The sequence below is a fragment of the Narcine bancroftii genome, chromosome 14 (assembly GCF_036971445.1).
Source record: "Narcine bancroftii isolate sNarBan1 chromosome 14, sNarBan1.hap1, whole genome shotgun sequence".
Taxonomy (NCBI): domain Eukaryota; kingdom Metazoa; phylum Chordata; class Chondrichthyes; order Torpediniformes; family Narcinidae; genus Narcine; species Narcine bancroftii.
In genome coordinates this window covers 13,721,304-13,740,475 of record NC_091482.1, presented here as the reverse complement: position 1 = coordinate 13,740,475, position 19,172 = coordinate 13,721,304, and the positions used below count along the sequence as shown (strand labels likewise).

At 36.8% G+C, this 19,172-nt stretch overlaps 1 protein-coding gene across 5 annotated transcripts in view; it reads right to left on the bottom strand.

The window, feature by feature from the left end:
• LOC138749241 (EF-hand calcium-binding domain-containing protein 5-like) overlaps nt 1-19,172 on the bottom strand; it is a 128,939-nt gene that overhangs the window by 46,977 nt on the left and 62,790 nt on the right. For 4 of the 5 annotated variants that reach the window (XM_069910364.1, XM_069910367.1, XM_069910366.1 and 1 more), the window contains exons 7-9: nt 16,063-16,162; nt 2,941-3,183; nt 2,089-2,151 (exon numbers count right to left, since the gene is read on the bottom strand). In XM_069910364.1, the coding sequence (XP_069766465.1) occupies nt 2,089-2,151; nt 2,941-3,183; nt 16,063-16,162 (406 nt within the window). The remainder of the gene's footprint in view (nt 1-2,088; nt 2,152-2,940; nt 3,184-16,062; nt 16,163-19,172) is intronic. The other variant, XM_069910365.1, reaches the window with a different exon arrangement.

The window sequence follows — 19,172 nt, the reverse complement described above, 5'->3', positions numbered from 1 at the left end:
CACAGGAGAAATAAAAGAATAATAAGTGTCTTTGTCCCCAACATTATGGAGGGCACTGTACATCCTTTTAACATTACTGGTTTACAGATCAAAACCAGGAAATGTAAATTTATACAAGTTATCAAGAGGTATGGTTTCTAATGAGAAAGGTCTTTTAAAAGTTATATGTGATTTTTTTTCCATAGGTAAATAGCTGTTCATTTCCGCAGTCCCTCGTGCTATAAATAGAGGGGAGTTAGACTATCAAGTGATCGTGATACATTTTTTTGCTACCACCAGTGCTATTTTTATAAATGAGATTGGATATTGGTCAATTTGTCGCTTATTTCCATGAAATTACCTAATTGATACAGCTCCAGGTCACCCATGAAGGCCACTCCTGTTATCCTGGTTAATTTTTCTACGATTTCGTGCCAAAATGGCCTCATTTTCACACTTGGACCACATGGCATGTAGAAAAGTTCCTGACTCAGTCCCACATCTGAAAACATCTCTGAAATTTTGGCTTTTGATCTGTGTAACTTTTGTGGGGTAAGATAAAATTGGTGTAAAAAAATTACACTAAATCAGTCCATAGTCATGCTGTCCTTTCACCAATCTGACCGGCTTCTTTCTGAGATCACCACACTCAAGTCCGACTCCCATCTTTCCTTTCCAACCCTGGTTTTGCACTTTCGCTCTGGAGAGCATAGTACATTTTTGTTATAAATTTGGATGTATTCCCCATCCAGAACTTTTCGTTCAGTTTCATTAATTTCAGGTGGTGTCAACGTTGGTCCCCATCTTTATCTTAAAACAGAAGTCTCATTGGCCACTTCATATTTGTGTTTTAATTATTCATAGGACATAAGAGTTTCTTCTGTGTAACAGTCCTTAATATATCTTATACCTTTGTCATACCATGAATTTAATATTCTGTTGCCCATGTTCATAGGTAATAACACACTTTTACACAATGGTGTTTTTATTGATATCCCTACTTCTTTTCCTATACATTCATTAATTTCTTGCCACATTCTAATCATATGTACAGTATTAGAATGGGGTTATCTGTATTTTTCTTTAGTGATTTGAAACTCCATTTATATATAAAGTCCTTTGTTTCCCCTCCTCCATTGAGTACATTCCCATTCGAACCCAAGACGGGGTTGTCTTCAGAGAAGAAGGCTGCAAGAATTCTAGCCTGTGCAGCAAGGTAATATTTTTTGAAATCTGGAAGTCTAAGTTCACCCAGCCCGTAGTCCCATGTGCATGGTTACCTCTTTAACTCAATCTCCATTTTGAGTGTAGCATCGGGAGCAGAGATTGTATTTTCAATGGATTTAATGCAAGACTTCTGATGTTTATAATTGCACTGTACATTTAATTCTTTGCAAAGATTGTTGAATATCCACCAAATTCCTGTGCCCAGCTTAATAGATTACAAATAGAAACTGGTTATATGTCAAGCATGAGATGAAATAATAGTCAATCCTACATTTTGATGGCTGATCAGAATTAAGTGATCATTAAGACATTCTGAGCATGTTTCTCAAAAGAAGAAGATCTGGCAACATTCCAAAAAGAAAGTACTGGTTGAGGCTCTGCCAACCAGTGAAGCCAGTGATTATGCTAGTCTTATAATGTCTCTTGTAATGGCATCAACCAAGTGTGCATGTATCTGCAGAGGCAAGGATGACTTCTGAGCAATTTGACCAACCAAGCATCCTTCTGCTCCTGATTAATATGCTTCATTTACTGCAAACTCTGAGGAAATTACTTGTGTAAATAGCTCAGTGAAGTTTAATTTTAAATATTGCAGCTGATATACTGGCATGTATTCCCCACTTTATTGGAAAACTTTAGTAGGGCAATAAATGGGGTACTAAAAATGAGAATGATGAAATCATCTTAACTTTAGAGAACTGATGGAAAACAAAAAAAACTTTGATCCCTTCACACAATAGTGAATGTAGAGAATTGATCCCACACAAGTTGGATTTTACTGTATTTACTGTCTTGAACTAATATTGATTTCTATTTATCTTTGCTACTTTATTAAAAATTTGTAAAGAGGCAATCATAAAACAGTAAAGATTGCTTAAGTACCTGGAAATTTAGATAATTTTGCCTCCTGCTCTTCATGAGAATGTGTACCAGGAAGAAGGTCACCTGCAATGAAATATAAATTAAAATGTGCACATTGGTATAGTAGTCTTTAAAATAAAAATTCAGAGATGCTTTGATTTTTGGGTGGCATGATGAGTGTAGCGATTAGCGCAACTCTGTTACAACGGCAGCGATGGGGACTGGGATTTGAATGTCTATAAGGAGTTTTTACATTCTCCCTACGTCTGAGTGTGTTTTGTTCATTACTGCTGAATATGCAAAGTAAAATTCAAAGTATTTGATAAGTCAAAATGCACTAGTTAGAGTTAAAATTTATTTGCCACTCCTTGGCCCAACTGATCTAAATCCTATTAAAAACTTAAATATCTTTCTGCCCATGTCTCCCCCAATTTTGGTGTCATCTGCATCCTGTCAAAGCAAAATTCAACCAACAGTCAATTATTGATTAATTTCTTTCCCAGCATTAGGTTATCATCATATTGCTGTTTGTGGGACATTGTCCTGTTCAAATTAGTTGTTTCATTTCTTATGGTAAATCAATGACTAAACCAGAAATGCTTAATTGACTGTAAACCATAATATACATGCAAGATTTTATTTCCATTGAAACACAGGTATAAAATTTCCCTCTCTGGAATATTTCAGGAATAAAATGCTATTAGCATTTAGGTCACATCAGAAGTACTCTATCTTTCATAATTATTAATTATTTTTTGACACTTGCAGTGTGTGCTGTTCATATGCTACTTTAAGCCTCCACTTTCCCTTGCTGCATGGTGTCATCTAATGCATACTTACAACTGACGTATGTGTTTCTTTTGCTTGCCTTACCAAAACTGTCTATTAAACTCTGCCATGATTTATATGCAGGATCTCCTGTCTCTTTCACATGGTCTCTTTCAGTGGTTTGATTCTCTGGTAACAGTGTCTGGCCAGTGACACCCGCCTTCCTCTGGGCAGTTGAGATCTTTTCTTCAGAACATGAATATACATGTACTTGCGTGCTTATATGGTCATTTCCAAAGTCAAGCAGAAAATCTGTGGGTGCCATTTCATCAAGATCAATGATGGGCCCTGGTAAAATGGCAAGTTCATTAAAAAATCCATAGAAAATTCATGTTTTGAACTAATTACAAGACTCTATTAGACATATTTCCACATTTAAAAAGCTCCTAATTTTAAAGGCATATTTAATTCTAAGAATTGAATCACTATGTACTCACTCACAATTAACATCAATAACTTGAATAAAGGGATCAAGGGAATGCAAGTTTACTGGTGATTCAGAATAGGTTGTAACTTGCGAAGATGAAGTGGAATTCTCCAAAATAATTTGGGCGGGTTAATGAAGAGATAAAGGAAGACTCAAGCATAATGTGAGAAAATGTGATGTTATTCACTTTAGTGGAAAGAATGAAAAGACAATTTAAATACAGTAAAATCCCTGGTATCCGGCATCTATGGAGATTGGTAGATAAGTGTATTTTCTGGTTGCTTGAGACTTGCTCTTACAATATCTAACTAATACACCTGCATTAAGAATAAACAGTTTAAAAGACATACTATACTGTACAAACTTTACATGCATGAATATATATAAACCTTAAAATATTTTACTCTATTTTCAGTTACATTCTTTATAAAACATTTAACCATTGCTGTATCTACAGGTTACTCCCTTCCACAAAGCCACCTTAAAGACAAAGAATAATGTTATAAATAATTAAACCCTCCCTTCTCCCAAGTTTACAGATAAAGCTCTGACTGGGCAATCCTTACTTAGCAGGGATAAGGAGACACTTTAAGAGATTCACCCCAATGATGAGCGGCATCAACCAGCTCTTCATCTGGGCGACGCCATTGCTCTTTCACACAACTTTATTCAAACAGCTGCTACGAGCAAAACATGACCAATGAACTCCACTGGCTGAATATTTGCCCCCATCTTCACCAAAGGTTTATGTGTTACTTCAGAGAACATTTATTTTTACAATCTTATGTATATTACCTGTTATATTAATTTTTAAAATTTATTTTCCTTGATTTTTTTGCTGGTTGCTTGAAGCTACCGGTTGCTTGAATTCCAGATACCAGGGGTTTTACTGTAGAGTGAATGCTGATGTCCAGGGTAGTCTGCTTTGCCTCATACAAGAAATGTTGAAAGATGACTTGAAGGTACAGCATGTAATTGGAAAGGCAAATGAAACTTTGGCTTTTATTGTAAGAGGAATTACACATGAAAGTATGGGCATCATTTGACGATTGCCCAGGACTTTGATGCAACCACAGAGTACTTGGAGTTGGGTCTCCTTATGAAAATGCAACTGTGGACCAGGGTCCAGCTTGGATCTTGGTGGCCAAAGACATCAGTCTAGACAACAGGCTGGTGATGTTCAGCTTCTGGGAACCAGATATCCGGACTGGAATTTGTAGGGGTGCCAATGGCAAGCAGACCGCCTGAGGCCCTGAAACCTTTTTAATTGGTTCAGAGTTTTGGAACCAAGGGACACGAAGGAGTGACTTGGATGCCTTGAGCTCAGGTTCACCACTGGACAGACTGGAGGCCATATAACTACAGAGGTTACAGGAGCATAAAAGGTGGCAGTGGGATCCACAAACACACAATGTCTTTGAAGGGACTCACTTTTGCTTCTCTTTCTTGTATTGAGATAGAAGTGTGAGATTAGAAGTGTCTTTTCATCTGGCCTTTTCAGGGCAAGCAAAGGAAAAAGATTTTTGTGTATGTGAAGATAGTTGACTTGGAGTAAGCGCAGAGAAGGTTCAACAGATTGAGCGGGGAGGGAGCGCGCCCACGTTCGCGCGTCGGGCGAGCCAGAGGCTATTGTCCCGAGAACTCAGGGACAGAAGGAAGTGCGATTAGAATTATTTAAAAAAAAAGATTCAACAGATTGATACCTATATTGATGGGGTTCTCTAATGAAGAAAGATGAAGTATTCTGGAATGCAGAATTAGAATCTTGACAGGCTAGATATTGTAGCAATGTTTACCCCGATTGGAGGAATCTGGAAATTAGGGTAGCACTTCAGGATAAACAATTACCCTCACTCTAATCAATTTTAGAGATGAGGAGAAATGTTAAGTTTCATAGAGATGATTATCTTTGGAAATTTTGCACTGAGAACTATTAATGCTAAGTTCTTAAGTACATTTGAAGCTGCTTTAGACTTATCTACTAAAAGGGAATCAAAATTATGTATGGCTTCCAAAACAATAGTGCTAGGGCAATTTTAATCTTGTCTGGAAACTGAATGTCAATTTGGTTATCAGCTAATGAAGTTCAACTGAATCCATTTCAATACTATAAATGCTAATAAAATTAATTTCAAAACCTAATACACTGAGTATTACAACTTACTAAATGTGTCCTGAGGAAGCCCAAAGGCTTTTTATAAACTGTTTTATGATCGGTTCCCATTTAAGATTGCAAGTATTATAACACGTAGTGCATCTCCTCAGAAGCCGTGTCCATGCTGATCTTGCATAATCCCTCTTTTACTTTCTCCTACATATCTGTATCTGATATTTTCTTTATTATCTTCTACAGTAGTTTCTTCCACAATCTTGGTAAAGAAGTTTTCTTAAATTTCCAAAGGGAGTTATTATTAAATTATTACTTTTTATTACTTCTTATTTTTATGCTTTTAGACAGGTGGAAGCATTTTCTCTGCTTCTTGAACTACGTTTTTGAGTAACACAAGGACAAAAGAAATAGGAGTAGGGCAGGTCATCTATCCCTTCATGTTTGCTTCACTATTCATCATGATCTTCTGTTTCAGTGCCATATCACAGCACTATCCTCATATCCTTTAATATCCAAATATCCTTAAATCTCTGTTATGAATTAACATGATCCATAGCCCTCTGTGGTAAGTTGAAGACCTCTTTCCTGAACCCTCTAAAATATTGTGCAGTTTAACAAAAATAATTATGAGTTAAATTTTGCTGACAGAAAGGCTATCTGCTTTTAACGTCACAGAATTTCACCACAAACTCCTAAGATTTGGAATGAGTCTTTTCTCTTCATTCTCTTCCAAATAAGTTGGGTCACCAGATTAAGGTGTTTTAACTGTCACAATGATTGACGCTTTAAATAGCAAGCAACTCAACTTTGTGATCTTCTGTTAGACATCATAGAAAGTGAGTAAAAGATCAGTGGAGGTTGTTGCTTATATTATTCCTGAAGAGTAAGGAAATGCTGTTTGCTTCTGAAACAGAATCTTTGCTTTGAAAGGTGAAATTTTGAGAGTACAGAGTTTGTATGTTCCTGTTAGGATTAAAGGGAAGTTTAGCACGCATAAGGAACCTTGTTTTTTTGCAGGATATTGGGGATCTGGTTCAGAAGATATATATATATATATCTATAGCAGGTATAGTCAACACGGAGCAAATGAGGTACTTGAGGAGTACAAAAAATGCAAGAAAAAGAAAAAACTGAGGAAGCTAAAAGAAGGCATGAGGCTGCTTTGGCAGACAATATGATAGAAAATCCTAAAGGTATTTACAGGTTTATTAAGAGCTAAAGGGTAGTAAGGGACAAAAAATGGGTCCCCTTGAAGATTAGAGTGGTTGGCTTTGTATCTAGCCAAAAGAGATGGTAGAGATCATAATTTATTTTTTTAATCATTGGTATTCACTCAGGAAATGGGAACAGAGTTGTGGGAAGTAAGGAAAACAAGCGGTGAGGTCATAGAACCTATACAGATTAAAGAGGAGGAAGTGCTTGTTGTTTTTTTTTTTTTTTTTTTTTTTTTTTTTTTTTTTTTTTTTTTAATTTTTTATTTTTCACACCATAAATCACAATAGCCATGATATACACTTTTTCTTTTCCACACATTTACAGTGACTTTTTCTCCCTCCCCCCTCCCTCCTCCCAAGCCACCCCCCCATCCCTCCCCCCTCTCATCCATTTTAGTTATACAATCTAGGTTGCATTAATTCAGTTAGACAATGTTGTCATTCAACAAAAATACACCAGAAATTCTACTGAGTCCATTTTTTTCTTCTCTTCTCCTTCCATCAACTTAGGTAATGTTTGTTCCCGGTAGGTTTTCGCTATTGTATTTAATGTAAGGCTCCCATACTTGTTCGAATATTTCAATATTATTTCTTAAACTATATGTTATTTTTTCTAATGGAATACATTTATTCATTTCTATATACCATTGTTGTATTTTCAAATTATCTTCCAATTTCCAGGTTGACATAATACATTTTTTTGCTACAGCTAGGGCTATCTTAACAAATCTTTTTTGTGCATCCTCCAAGTCAATTCCAAATTCTTTATTTTTTATGTTACTTAGGAGAAAGATCTCTGGATTCTTTGGTATATTGTTTTCTGTTATTTTATTTAATATCTGATTGAGATCATCCCAAAATTTTTCTACTCTCTCACATGTCCAGATTGCATGAATTGTTGTTCCCCTTTCTTTTTTACATCGAAAACATCTATCAGATACTGTTGGGTCCCATTTATTTAACTTTTGCGGTGTAATGTATAGTCTGTGTAACCAATTATATTGTATCATACGCAGCCTCGTATTTATTGTATTTCTCATCGTTCCAGAGCATAACTTCTCCCATGTTTCCTTTTTTATCTTTATATTTAAATCTTGTTCCCATTTTTGTTTAGTTTTACCATTTGTTTCCTCATTTTCCTTTTCTTGCAGTTTAATATACATATTTTTTATAAATCTTTTGATTAACATTGTATCTGTAATCACATATTCAAGGTTACTTCCCTCTGGTAAACTCAAGTTGCTTCCTAATTTATCTTTCAAGTAGGATCTCAGTTGGTAATATGCCAGCGCTGTATCTCCCGTTATATTGTACTTATCTCTCATTTGTTCAAAGGATAAGAATCTACTTCCTGAAAAACAATTTTCTATTCTTTTAATCCCTTTTTTTTCCCATTTTCTAAAGGCAAGGTTGTCTATTGTGAAAGGGAGTAGCTTATTTTGCGTCAATATTAGTTTTGGTATTTGGTAATTTATTTTATTTCTTTCTACATGTATCTTCTTCCATATATTGAGGAGATGGTGTAATACTGGAGAAGTTCTATGTTGTACCAATTTTTCATCCCATTTATATAATATGTGTTCAGGTATCTTTTCCCCTATTTTATCTAATTCTAGTCTCGTCCAGTCTGGTTTTTCCCTTGTTTGATAAAAATCTGATAGGTACCTTAATTGTGCGGCTCTATAATAATTTTTGAAGTTTGGCAATTGTAAGCCTCCTTGTTTATACCATTCTGTTAATTTGTCTAGTGCTATCCTCGGTTTCCCCCCTCTCCATAAAAATCTCCTTATTATTTTCTTTAACTCTTTGAAGAATTTTTCTGTCAGTTGTATTGGCAATGCCTGAAATAAGTATAGTATCCTTGGAAAAATGTTCATTTTAATACAGTTTATCCTTCCTATCAGTGTTAGTGGTAGCTCTTTCCAATGCTCTAAATCGTCCTGTAGTTTTTTCATTAGTGGATTGTAATTGAGTTTATATAATTGGCCTAGATTTTTGTTTATTTGCACACCTAGGTATCTTATTGCCTGCGTTTGCCATCTGAATGGGGATTCCTCCTTAAATTTTGAGAAATCCGCGTTATTCATAGGCATTGCTTCACTTTTATTTACGTTTATCTTGTATCCCGACACTTCTCCATATTCCTTCAATTTCTTATATAGTTCTTTTATTGATAGTTCTGGTTCTGTTAAGTACACTATCACATCATCCGCAAACAGACTGATTTTATATTCCCTGTCTTTTATTTTTATTCCTTTTATATTATTATCTCTTCTTATCGATTCTGCTAGTGGTTCTATAGCTAGCGCAAACAATAATGGTGATAGTGGGCATCCCTGCCGCGTTGACCTGCTTAAGTTAAATTGCTTTGATACATGTCCATTTACTGTCACTTTCGCTAACGGTCCCTTATATAATGCTTTAATCCAATTAATATACTTCTCCGGTAAACTGAATTTTTGCAATACTTTGAACAAGTAATTCCATTCTACTCTGTCGAAGGCCTTCTCTGCGTCTAAAGCAACTGCTACTGCCGGTGCTTTATTTCCTTCTACTGCATGAATTAAGTTAATAAATTTACAAATATTGTCTGTTGTGCGTCTTTTTTTGATAAATCCAGTTTGGTCTAAATTTACCATTTTCGGTACCTGTTCTGCTAATCTGTTCGCTAATAGTTTAGCTATTATCTTATAATCTGTGTTTAGCAAAGATATTGGTCTATATGACGCTGGTGAGAGTGGATCTTTCCCTTGTTTTAGTATCACTGTAATTATTGCTGTTTTACATGAATCTGGTAAGTTTTGTGTCTCATCAATCTGGTTGATTACATCCAGGAGGGGCGGTATTATTAGGTCTTTAAATGTTTTGTAGAATTCTATTGGGAGTCCATCCTCTCCTGGTGTCTTATTATTTGGTAAATTTTTTATTATCTCTTGTATTTCTACTGTTCCAAATGGTTCTGTTAATTTATTTTGTTCCTCTATTTGTAGTTTTGGTAGTTCAATTTTAGTCAAAAATTCATCTATTTTCCCTTCTTTCCCTTCGTTTTCGGTTCGGTATAATTGTTCATAGAATTCTCTGAAGTTTTCCTTAATTTCTTTTGGATTATATGTAATTTGTTTGTCTTTTTTCCTTGTTGCCAATACCGTTTTCTTAGTTTGCTCTGTCTTAAGCTGCCATGCTAGGATTTTGTGTGTTTTTTCCCCTAGTTCATAATATTTCTGTTTTGTCTTCATTATATTCTTCTCCACCTTATATGTTTGTAATGTTTCATATTTTATTTTTTTATCCGCCAATTCTCTTCTTTTGGTTGTATCTTCCTTTATTGCTAATTTTTTTTCTATGTTTATTATTTCCCTTTCCAACTGCTCTGTTTCCTGATTATAGTCCTTCTTCATCTTGGTTGCATAACTTATTATTTGCCCTCTAATGAATGCTTTCATTGCGTCCCATAGTATAAACTTATCTTCCACTGATTCCGTATTTACTTCAAAGTACATTTTTAATTGTTTTTCAATAAATTCTCTAAAATCCTGTCTTTTAAGTAGCATGGGGTTTAATCTCCATCTATACATTCTTGGAGGGATGTCTTCTAGCTCTATTGCCAATAACAGGGGTGAGTGGTCCGATAATAGTCTAGCTTTATATTCCGTTTTCCTAACTCTCCCTTGTATGTGGGCTGATAACAGGAATAGGTCTATCCTTGAGTATGTTTTATGTCTAGTCGAGTAGTATGAGTATTCCTTTTCTTTTGGGTTTTGTTTCCTCCATATGTCCACAAGTTTCATTTCTTGCATTGATTTAATTATAAATTTGGTTACTTTGTTCTTCCTGTTAATTTTTTTCCCCGTTTTATCCATATTTGGATCCAAATTCAGATTGAAATCCCCTCCTATTAGTATGTTCCCTTGCGTATTAGCTACCTTCAAAAAGATATCTTGCATAAACTTTTGATCTTCTTCGTTAGGTGAATATATATTAAGTAGATTCCAAAGCTCTGAATATATCTGACATTTTATCATAACATATCTCCCTGCTGGATCTATTATTTCCTCTTCTATTTTAAATGGCACATTTTTGTTAATTAATATAGCCACTCCTCTTGCTTTTGAATTATACGATGCTGCTGTTACATGTCCTACCCAATCTCTCTTTAATTTCTTGTGCTCCAATTCAGTTAAATGTGTTTCTTGGACAAATGCTATATCTATTTTTTCCTTTTTCAGTAAATTTAGTAGTTTCTTCCTTTTAATTTGGTTATGTATTCCATTAATATTTAGAGTCATATAGTTCAGCGTAGCCATTTTATATTTTGTTTATCTTCTCTTTCCGTTTTTCCATCATTACCTTTCCTCCTTTTCCATTTCTGTTTTCTTATTTTCAACTCTTTACCAGACAACATTCCTACAACATCCAACATTTTCCTTATTCTCCTATTTCTATCTTCTTTATCCCCAATCTCCCCTTCCCCTCCTGAGTTGCCCTTTATCCCTTGTCGGACAACCACATCTCCCCTCTCCATTTGGATTTGCGAATCCACTCGCAAGCGTCAACTGATTTTGCAGTGACCGCTCTTTTCCCCCCACCCAGCCCCCCCCAGAAAAGATTTCGTTTTTTATATGTCACAAAGGTCACTCTTTTAGTTCCCTCCTTATTCTCTCTATTCCATTACCTTCCCTTATTAATTCTTGTCTATACTTTCTATGTTTTCCTCTAATTACAGATACTTTCACATATGCCCGTTGTCTCTATTCACTCTTATACCTCTTTACCCGCATACATATCAATCGTGGTCATTTTTACCCTCCTTACCCGTCTTCATCCCTCAGTCTATTTTTGTCTTTACCCACATACATATCAATCGTGATAATTTTTGCTCTCATTACCCGTCTTCATCCCTCAGTCTATTTTTGTAATTGTTCTGCAAATTTTCGTGCTTCTTCTGGATCCGAGAATAGTCTGTTTTGTTGTCCTGGAATAAATATTTTCAATACCGCAGGATGCTTCAGTGTAAATTTATATCCTTTCTTCCATAAAATCGCTTTTGCTGCATTGAACTCTTTTCTCTTCTTTAGGAGTTCAAAGCTTATATCTGGATAAATGAAGATTTTTTGCCCTTTATACTCCAGTGGTTTGTTGCCCTCTCTTACTTTTTCCATTGTCTTCTCCAGCACCTTTTCTCTTGTAGTATATCTTAGGAATTTTACTACAATAGATCTTGGTTTTTGTTGTGGTTGTGGTTTAGGGGCCAATGCTCTATGTGCCCTTTCTATTTCCATTTCTTGCTGTAGTTCTGGACATCCTAGGGCCTTAGGGATCCATTCTTTTATAAACTCCCTCATATTCTTGCCTTCTACATCTTCCTTAAGGCCCACTATCTTTATGTTATTTCTTCTGTTATAATTTTCCATTATATCTATTTTTTGGGCTAGTAATTCTTGTGTCTCTTTAGTTTTTTTATTAGATTCCTCCAATTTCTTTTTTAAGTCTTCTACCTCCATTTCTGCTGCTATTGCCCGTTCTTCCATCTTGTCCATTTTTTTCCCCATTTCTGTTAAGGTCATATCCATTTTATTTATTTTCTTTTCTGTGTTGTTTATTCTTCTTCTTAAATCATTGAATTCCTGTGTTTGCCATTCTTTAAATGACTCCATGTATCCTCTCACAAGAGCAAGTACCTCCTTTACCTTGCCTATCTTTTCTTCTTCTATTTCTCTGTACTCTTCCTCTTCCTCTTCTTCTTCCTCTAGGTTGACCATCTGTTGTTTCTTTGCTGCCCTTTCCTCCTCTTCTTTCTTGTTTCCATTGTCTTCTGTGGTGTCTTCTTGCTGCAGGTGTTCTGCAGCTGTCGTTGCCGGCTGTGGAGATCGACTCCCCAGCTGGTCCCCCCTCCCGTCGGTGTGTTTTTTTGTATGCGCATCGCGCATGCGCGAGGAGTCGCGCATGCGCGGTTGCGCACTTTTACTCGGCTCTGTGAGCCATTGTTGTAGTTCTCTTTCTACCGACCTGAGGTAGTGGGGTCTTCTCTCCACAGCGGGCCTCTTCGGACAGGTAAGGCCTTCACCTTTTTCCTCCGTTGTCTTCTCTTCCTCTCTTCTTTCCGTTGATTTTGATTTTTCTCCTTTTGTCTCCATCTTCTTTCCACCTTTATATTCACTTTTCTTTAACTTGTATTTCTGTGCCTTTGTATTTTCTCTCGTTTTTCCCGACTTTTCTGGAGAGGGCTGGAGTTCACCGTCCGGCCACTACTCCATCACGTGACTCCTCCTGAAGTGCTTGTTGTTTCAAAGCAAATAAGGGTGGATTAATCCCCAGGGCCTGACAAGATATTCTTTGAGGGAGGCTAGTGTATATATTGCAGGGACTCTGGCAGAAATATTTAAAATGCCCTTAGCCATGTGTGTAGTGACAGGATTGGGGGGGGTTGCTCATGTTATTTTGTTGTTTAAAAACGGTGCCAAAAGTAACCCTGGAAATTACAGGCTGGTGAGCCTGATGGCAGTAGGTAGATTATTGGAAGGTGTTCTGAGAGATCAAATATACAATTATTTGTTTTGCAAGAAACTGATTAGGGAGAGTGTGACAGAGTATATAGATGTTTTTGGGAGATAAATTAGGAAAAGTTTGTTAGAGTAGGTTACATAAAAACACTTTTAAACAGATATTATTTGAAATACTGGAGCTCTGCTAATGCTAGACATATTATCTCCATATCTTTTGATATGCCCAAGAGACTTCAAGAGACTTCACTAAAGGATTGTTGTTTACAAAAGGCAACAGATGAAAGATCTTGTTGGAGCCGCAGATTGTCTGGAGCTGTTCTAAGAGGGTCATGTGGTTTTGCAAGCAGAGAGAGTCAAACAGGCTTTCTCTGAGAGAGAGAGAGAGAAATCACTTCTACAGTATTACAGCCAGCAACACACAGGGACTGGAACAAGACCAGCTGGTATGCTGGTGGAAAACCCCATGTGGAAGACTGGTTGTATGTGCTTGATTCAGCCTGGTCAAAGCCCTTGTGGTTTATTTGTCTTGGTGAATATCTATTGCTGCTAGGTTTTGGGGTCACCTAAAGCTGGGTCATAGCCCTCTGCAAGTGTTGAAAACCTGCTGATCCAATTTACCACATTATCATCCAGATCATTGATATAGATGACAAACAACAATGGTCCCAGCATTGTATTTTATATCAAAATGTATTTTATCAATAACTCTGTAACAATGTGATATGATTTTTGTTATTTGTTATATATGTGTTGATCTTGAATAAAATATTTAAAAAAGAGACAATGGCTGAATGGGAGAAGCCAGGGAGTAGTGGTGGGTGATTGCTTCTCAGACTGGAGGCCTGTGACTAGTGGTGTACCTCAGAGATAAGTGCTGGAACCATTGTTGTTTGTCATCTATATCAATGATCTGGATGATAATGTGGTAAATTGGATCAGCAAGTTTTCAGTTGCCACTAAGATTGGAAGCATTTTGGACAGCAAAGAAGGTTTTCAAAGCTTGCAGAGGGATATGACCCAGCTTTAAAAATGGGCTGAAAAATGGCAGATGGAATTTAATGCAGACAGGTGTGAGGTATTGCATTTTGGAAGGACATACCAAGAAAGGACTTGCATGGTAAATAGTAGGGCAATGAAGAGTGTGTTTGAACAGAGGGAACTGGGAATACAGATACATAAATCTTTGAAAGTGGCATCACAAGTAGATAGGGGTTTAAACAGAGCTTTTGGCATGTTGACCTTCATAATCAAAGTATTGATTATAGGAGTTGGGATGTTATAGTAAAGTTGTACAAGACATTGATGAGGTCATATTTGGAGAATTGTGTGCAGTTTTGTTACCTAACTACAGGAAAGATATCAATAAGATGGAAAGATTTCAATAAGATAGAAAGAATGCAGAGAAGATTTACTAGGATGTTACCCAGACTTCAGGAACTGAGTTACATAGAAAGGTTAAACAGGTTAGGACTTCATTCCTTGGAACATAGAAGAATGAAGGGAGATTTGGTAGAGGTATTTAAAATTATGAGGGGATAGACTGAGTAAATGTAGATAGGCTTTTTCTACTGAAGCTAGGTGAGATACAAACCAGAGGACATGGGTAAAAACCAAAATGGGAAACGTTTAGGGGGAACATGAGGGGGAACTTCTTCATACAGAGAGTGGTGGGTCTGTGGAATAAGATGCCAACTGAAGTGGTGAATGCTCAATTTTAACTTTTAAGAAGAATTTGAACGAGTACATGGACAGAAGAGATATGGAGGGCTATGGACTGGGTGCAGGTCAGTGGGATTAGGCAAAAAAAATGATTTGGCTAAAGTGGCCTGTTTCTGCGCTGTAATTGTGCTATGGTTCTAAATCTTAAGATTTCAGAAGCTACAAATTCCTTGGATTAAATATACAACCATTCAGCAGAGCAGTAAAGCCATTCAGAATTTCATAAAGGTACCCGTACCTGTAAAATCTCCAATAATGGGTGGGGATGGTTTAAAATTATATTAATTGTTAGAACTAAGTGCTTGCATTCATTTCAAGAGGGATAGAATATAAAAGCAGGAATGTGATGTTTAAGTTTTTTTAAGGCATTGGTCAGACCACACTTGGAATACTGTGAGAAGTTTTGGGCTCTATATCTAAGGCAGGATGTGTTGGCATTGGACAGGGTCCAGAGCAGGTTTACAAAGATGATCCTCAGAGTAAAAGGGTTTTCATATAAAGAACGTTTGAAGGCTCTGGGATAGTGTTCATTGGAATTTAGAAGAATGAGGGAAGAATCTCATTGAAACCTATCAAAAACTGAAAGGCCTGGAGAGAGTGAATGTGGAAAGGATGATAAGGGACCAGAGGGCACAGCCTTAGAATACAAAAACATCCTCTTAGACCAGAGATGAGGAGGATTTTTTTTTTTTACCCAGAATTTGCCGCAGAGGCTGTGGAGCCCAAGTCATTGAGGATATTTCAGGTAGAGGTAGTTGTGTTCTTGATCAGGAAAGGAATCGAGGGTGACGGGGAGAAGGCAGGTGAATGGTGTAGAGAAGAATAGTAAATCAGCCATGATGGAATTGCAGAGCTGACTCGATGGATCAAATGGCCTAATTCCAATCCTTATAGTCTTAATTTAATTCAATATTAGCTGTAGTATCATGATAGTGTGAATTTTAACATCTACATTTTTGATTCTGTAATCAATGTTTATTTGTAGGAACTAGCAATGTTTCTGCTCCATCACCAGATATCAGTCATGTATTTCACTAATACTACACAGATCTGATGATTTAAAAAACTGATTCTATGCACTATTTCTAATATTATTATCTTGAAAAGTAATTGTTAGGAGACATCCAGAACCTCCCACCTGTCAGTAATTTGTTGTTTACAATCCACTTATTTGTCTTTCTGTTTTGTACTCACATTCCTTTGGGTTTTGTAATTTTGTTTTATGTGTGCCCGAATGTTGATCATAGAAATCTTCAAATAAAGAGAGAATCTTCTTCCTTTTCAGAAGTCCAATCTATGTTAAGAAATTTTTAATTTCATTTTTAACATTGTGAAATATTTTACATTGCATAATTTGAACAAATTTACCAATCCAGCCTTGTTAGATTCAGCTCATGAATTTCCATTCATTGCTCCTCAGAACATTAAAACTTTTCTCTTCAAATTTTGACAAAAATTTTCGAAAATAAATTTGGTCAAAAGCAAAAAAGAGGAATGGGGCAAGCAGGAATCAAGTTTATACTGGAGGATTTTCATGAACTGAGGATCAAGCTAAAAAAAGGAAATCATGAGGGCTAAAATTGGGAGGTCAAGACTTAGCTCTGGCAGATAACATCAATGACAATCCCAAATTATTTTATAGATATATACAGGGAAAAGGGGTAATCAAAGTAAAAATTGGATGCCTTGGGAATTGTACTCGCTGGAATTTAGATGAATGAGAAGGTGTCTTATAGAAATATACAAATTATGAAAGGCATAGAAAAGGTAGAGGTAGGAAAGTTGTTACCATTGATTGAGGAGATGAGAACGAGGTGATATAGCCTCAAGATTCTGGGTAGTAGATTTAGGACAGAGATTAGGAGGAACTGCTTTTTCCAGAGGGTGGTGATCTGTGGAATTTGCTGCAAATTCAAGCAGTGGAGGCTAACTCAGTAAATATATTTAAGAAAAGGTTGGATAGATTTTTACATGGTAGCGAAAAAGGATATGGGAAAAAGATAGGTAGCTGGAGATGAGCCTATCAATAGATCAACCATGATTAAATTGAATGGCAGAAAAGGCTTGATGGACTGGATGACTTACTCCTGCTCCTATTTCTTAAGTTCAATGTAGTTAACTCTGAATTCCATGATCAACACGCAAACATGCATAAAATTCTGTGGAGCACAAGAGATGGGCAAGATTTTGAATGAGTACTTCTCTATTTTTACTGTGGAGAAAGACATGAGGACTGGGGAAGTCAATGGTAACGTATTGAAAGTCAATGGCAAAGATTAGGGAAGTCAATGGTAGTGTCTTGAGATCTTTCAGTATTACAGTTGAGGTGTTGAAGGTCCCAATGCATATGAAGGTAGTCATATCCCCTGGGCCTGATCAGATATATAAAAGGACACTGTGGGAAGCTAGAGAGAAAAATTGTAGATGCCCTGGCTAAGAATTTTGAGTTGTCATTATCTACAGGTGGTGACCCAGAAGACTGGACGGTGACAGATGCCTCTATTCAAGAAGGGCTGCAAGGAAAAGCTTGAGGACAACAGGCCAATAACTGTAACATCAGTGGTTCATAAGTTACTCAAGAGCATTCTGAGGGAGAAGCTATAGATGCACTTGGATGGACAAAGGTTAATTAGGGATGGTCAGCATGGTTTTGTAAGTAGGAGGTAATGTTTTATGTCTTTTTCAGTTTTTGAAGATGTGTCTCAGAAGGTTGACAAGTTACTCAAGAGCATTCTGAGGGAGAAGCTATAGATGCACTTGGATGGACAAAGGCTAATTAGGGATGGTCAGCATGGTTTTGTAAGTAGGAGGTAATGTTTTATGTCTTTTTCAGTTTTTGAAGATGTGTCTCAGAAGGTTGACAAGGGCAGAGCTGTAGATGTTGCATATATGGATCTCAGCAAGCTATTTGATGAGGTTCCACAAGGTGGCCTGCTCCGAAATGTTAGATTGTATGGGATCCAAGGTGAGAAAACAGAATGGATTATAAGGAAAAAAGCAGAGGATGATGGTGGAAGGTTTTTTTTCTAGACTGGAGGCCTGTGACTAGTGGGGTGCCATAGGGTTCAGTGCTGGGTCCACTGCTGTTTGTTTGGAGCACTGAAGGTGAAACCACGGACATTCAGTGACTCTAGGGGGACTCTCTTTTGCTTCTCTTTCTCTGACTGTATGGGGTGCTGGACAATTTTTGATGATAGTGAACCTTTGTCTGACTTACAGTAGACTAAATTAAATTTTGTGTAATATCATATTTTCTGTTTTATTACAAGGCAATAAGAATAATTTTGAATCTATAATCAATGATTTAGATGAAAATGTACATGATATGTTGAGCAAGTTTGCAGATGACATTAAAGTGTCTGGTATTGTAGAAAGTGAAGATGGTTGCCAATGGTTGCAGCAGGACCTTGATTGGTTGGGCAGGTGGGTAGAGGAATGGTTGCTGGAATTTAATACATAGAAATGTAAGGTGTTGCATTTTGGGAAGTCTAACATGAAATAGACAAAAACATATGGGGAGTGTAGTAGAGCAGATGATTCTGGGAGTACAGATACATAGTACGATGAAAATGGCATCACAGGTAGATATGGTGGTACAGTGGTCAAAAAGGATTTAGTGCATTGCTTTCATCAGTCAGAGTATTAAGTATGTAGATTGGGAGGTCATGTTGCAGTTGTATAAGATGGTGGTGAGGCCCCTTTGTGTATTGTGTTGTTTAAATCACCATGCTGCAGGAAGGATGTTGTCAAGCTGGAGAGGGTACAGAGAAGATTTATGAGAATGTTGCCTGGACGGTGGCCAGAGCTATAGGGAGAGGTTGAACAGGCTTGGGCTTTATTCCTTGGAGCACAAGAGGATGAGGGGTGATCTCATGGAGGTATATAAAATCAAGAAAGGAATGATTGGGTGAATGCAGTCTTTTGCCCAGAGAAGTGGAATTGGAAACCATAGGTTTAAGATGACTGGGGAGAGACAGAACAGGAGTTAAACAAGAAAGTCTTCAGAGTGCAATACACAAACATGCTACACAAACATGCTGGAGAAACTTAATACGTCACTCAGCATCCATAGGAAATAAAAGATGACCAACATTTCAGGTCTGGGCCCTTTGTCTGGTATCATCAGAATACCTGGCCCAGGCCCAAAATGTTAGTTACCCTTTACTTCCTATGGATGCTGCATTATCTGCCTAGAACCTGATGTGTACTTTGTTTAGACAGAGGCTGCCGAATGAGGTGGTTGAGGCAAGTACTATTTCAAAATTTAAGAAAAAAATGGATAGATACAGGTTTAGGATAGAAGT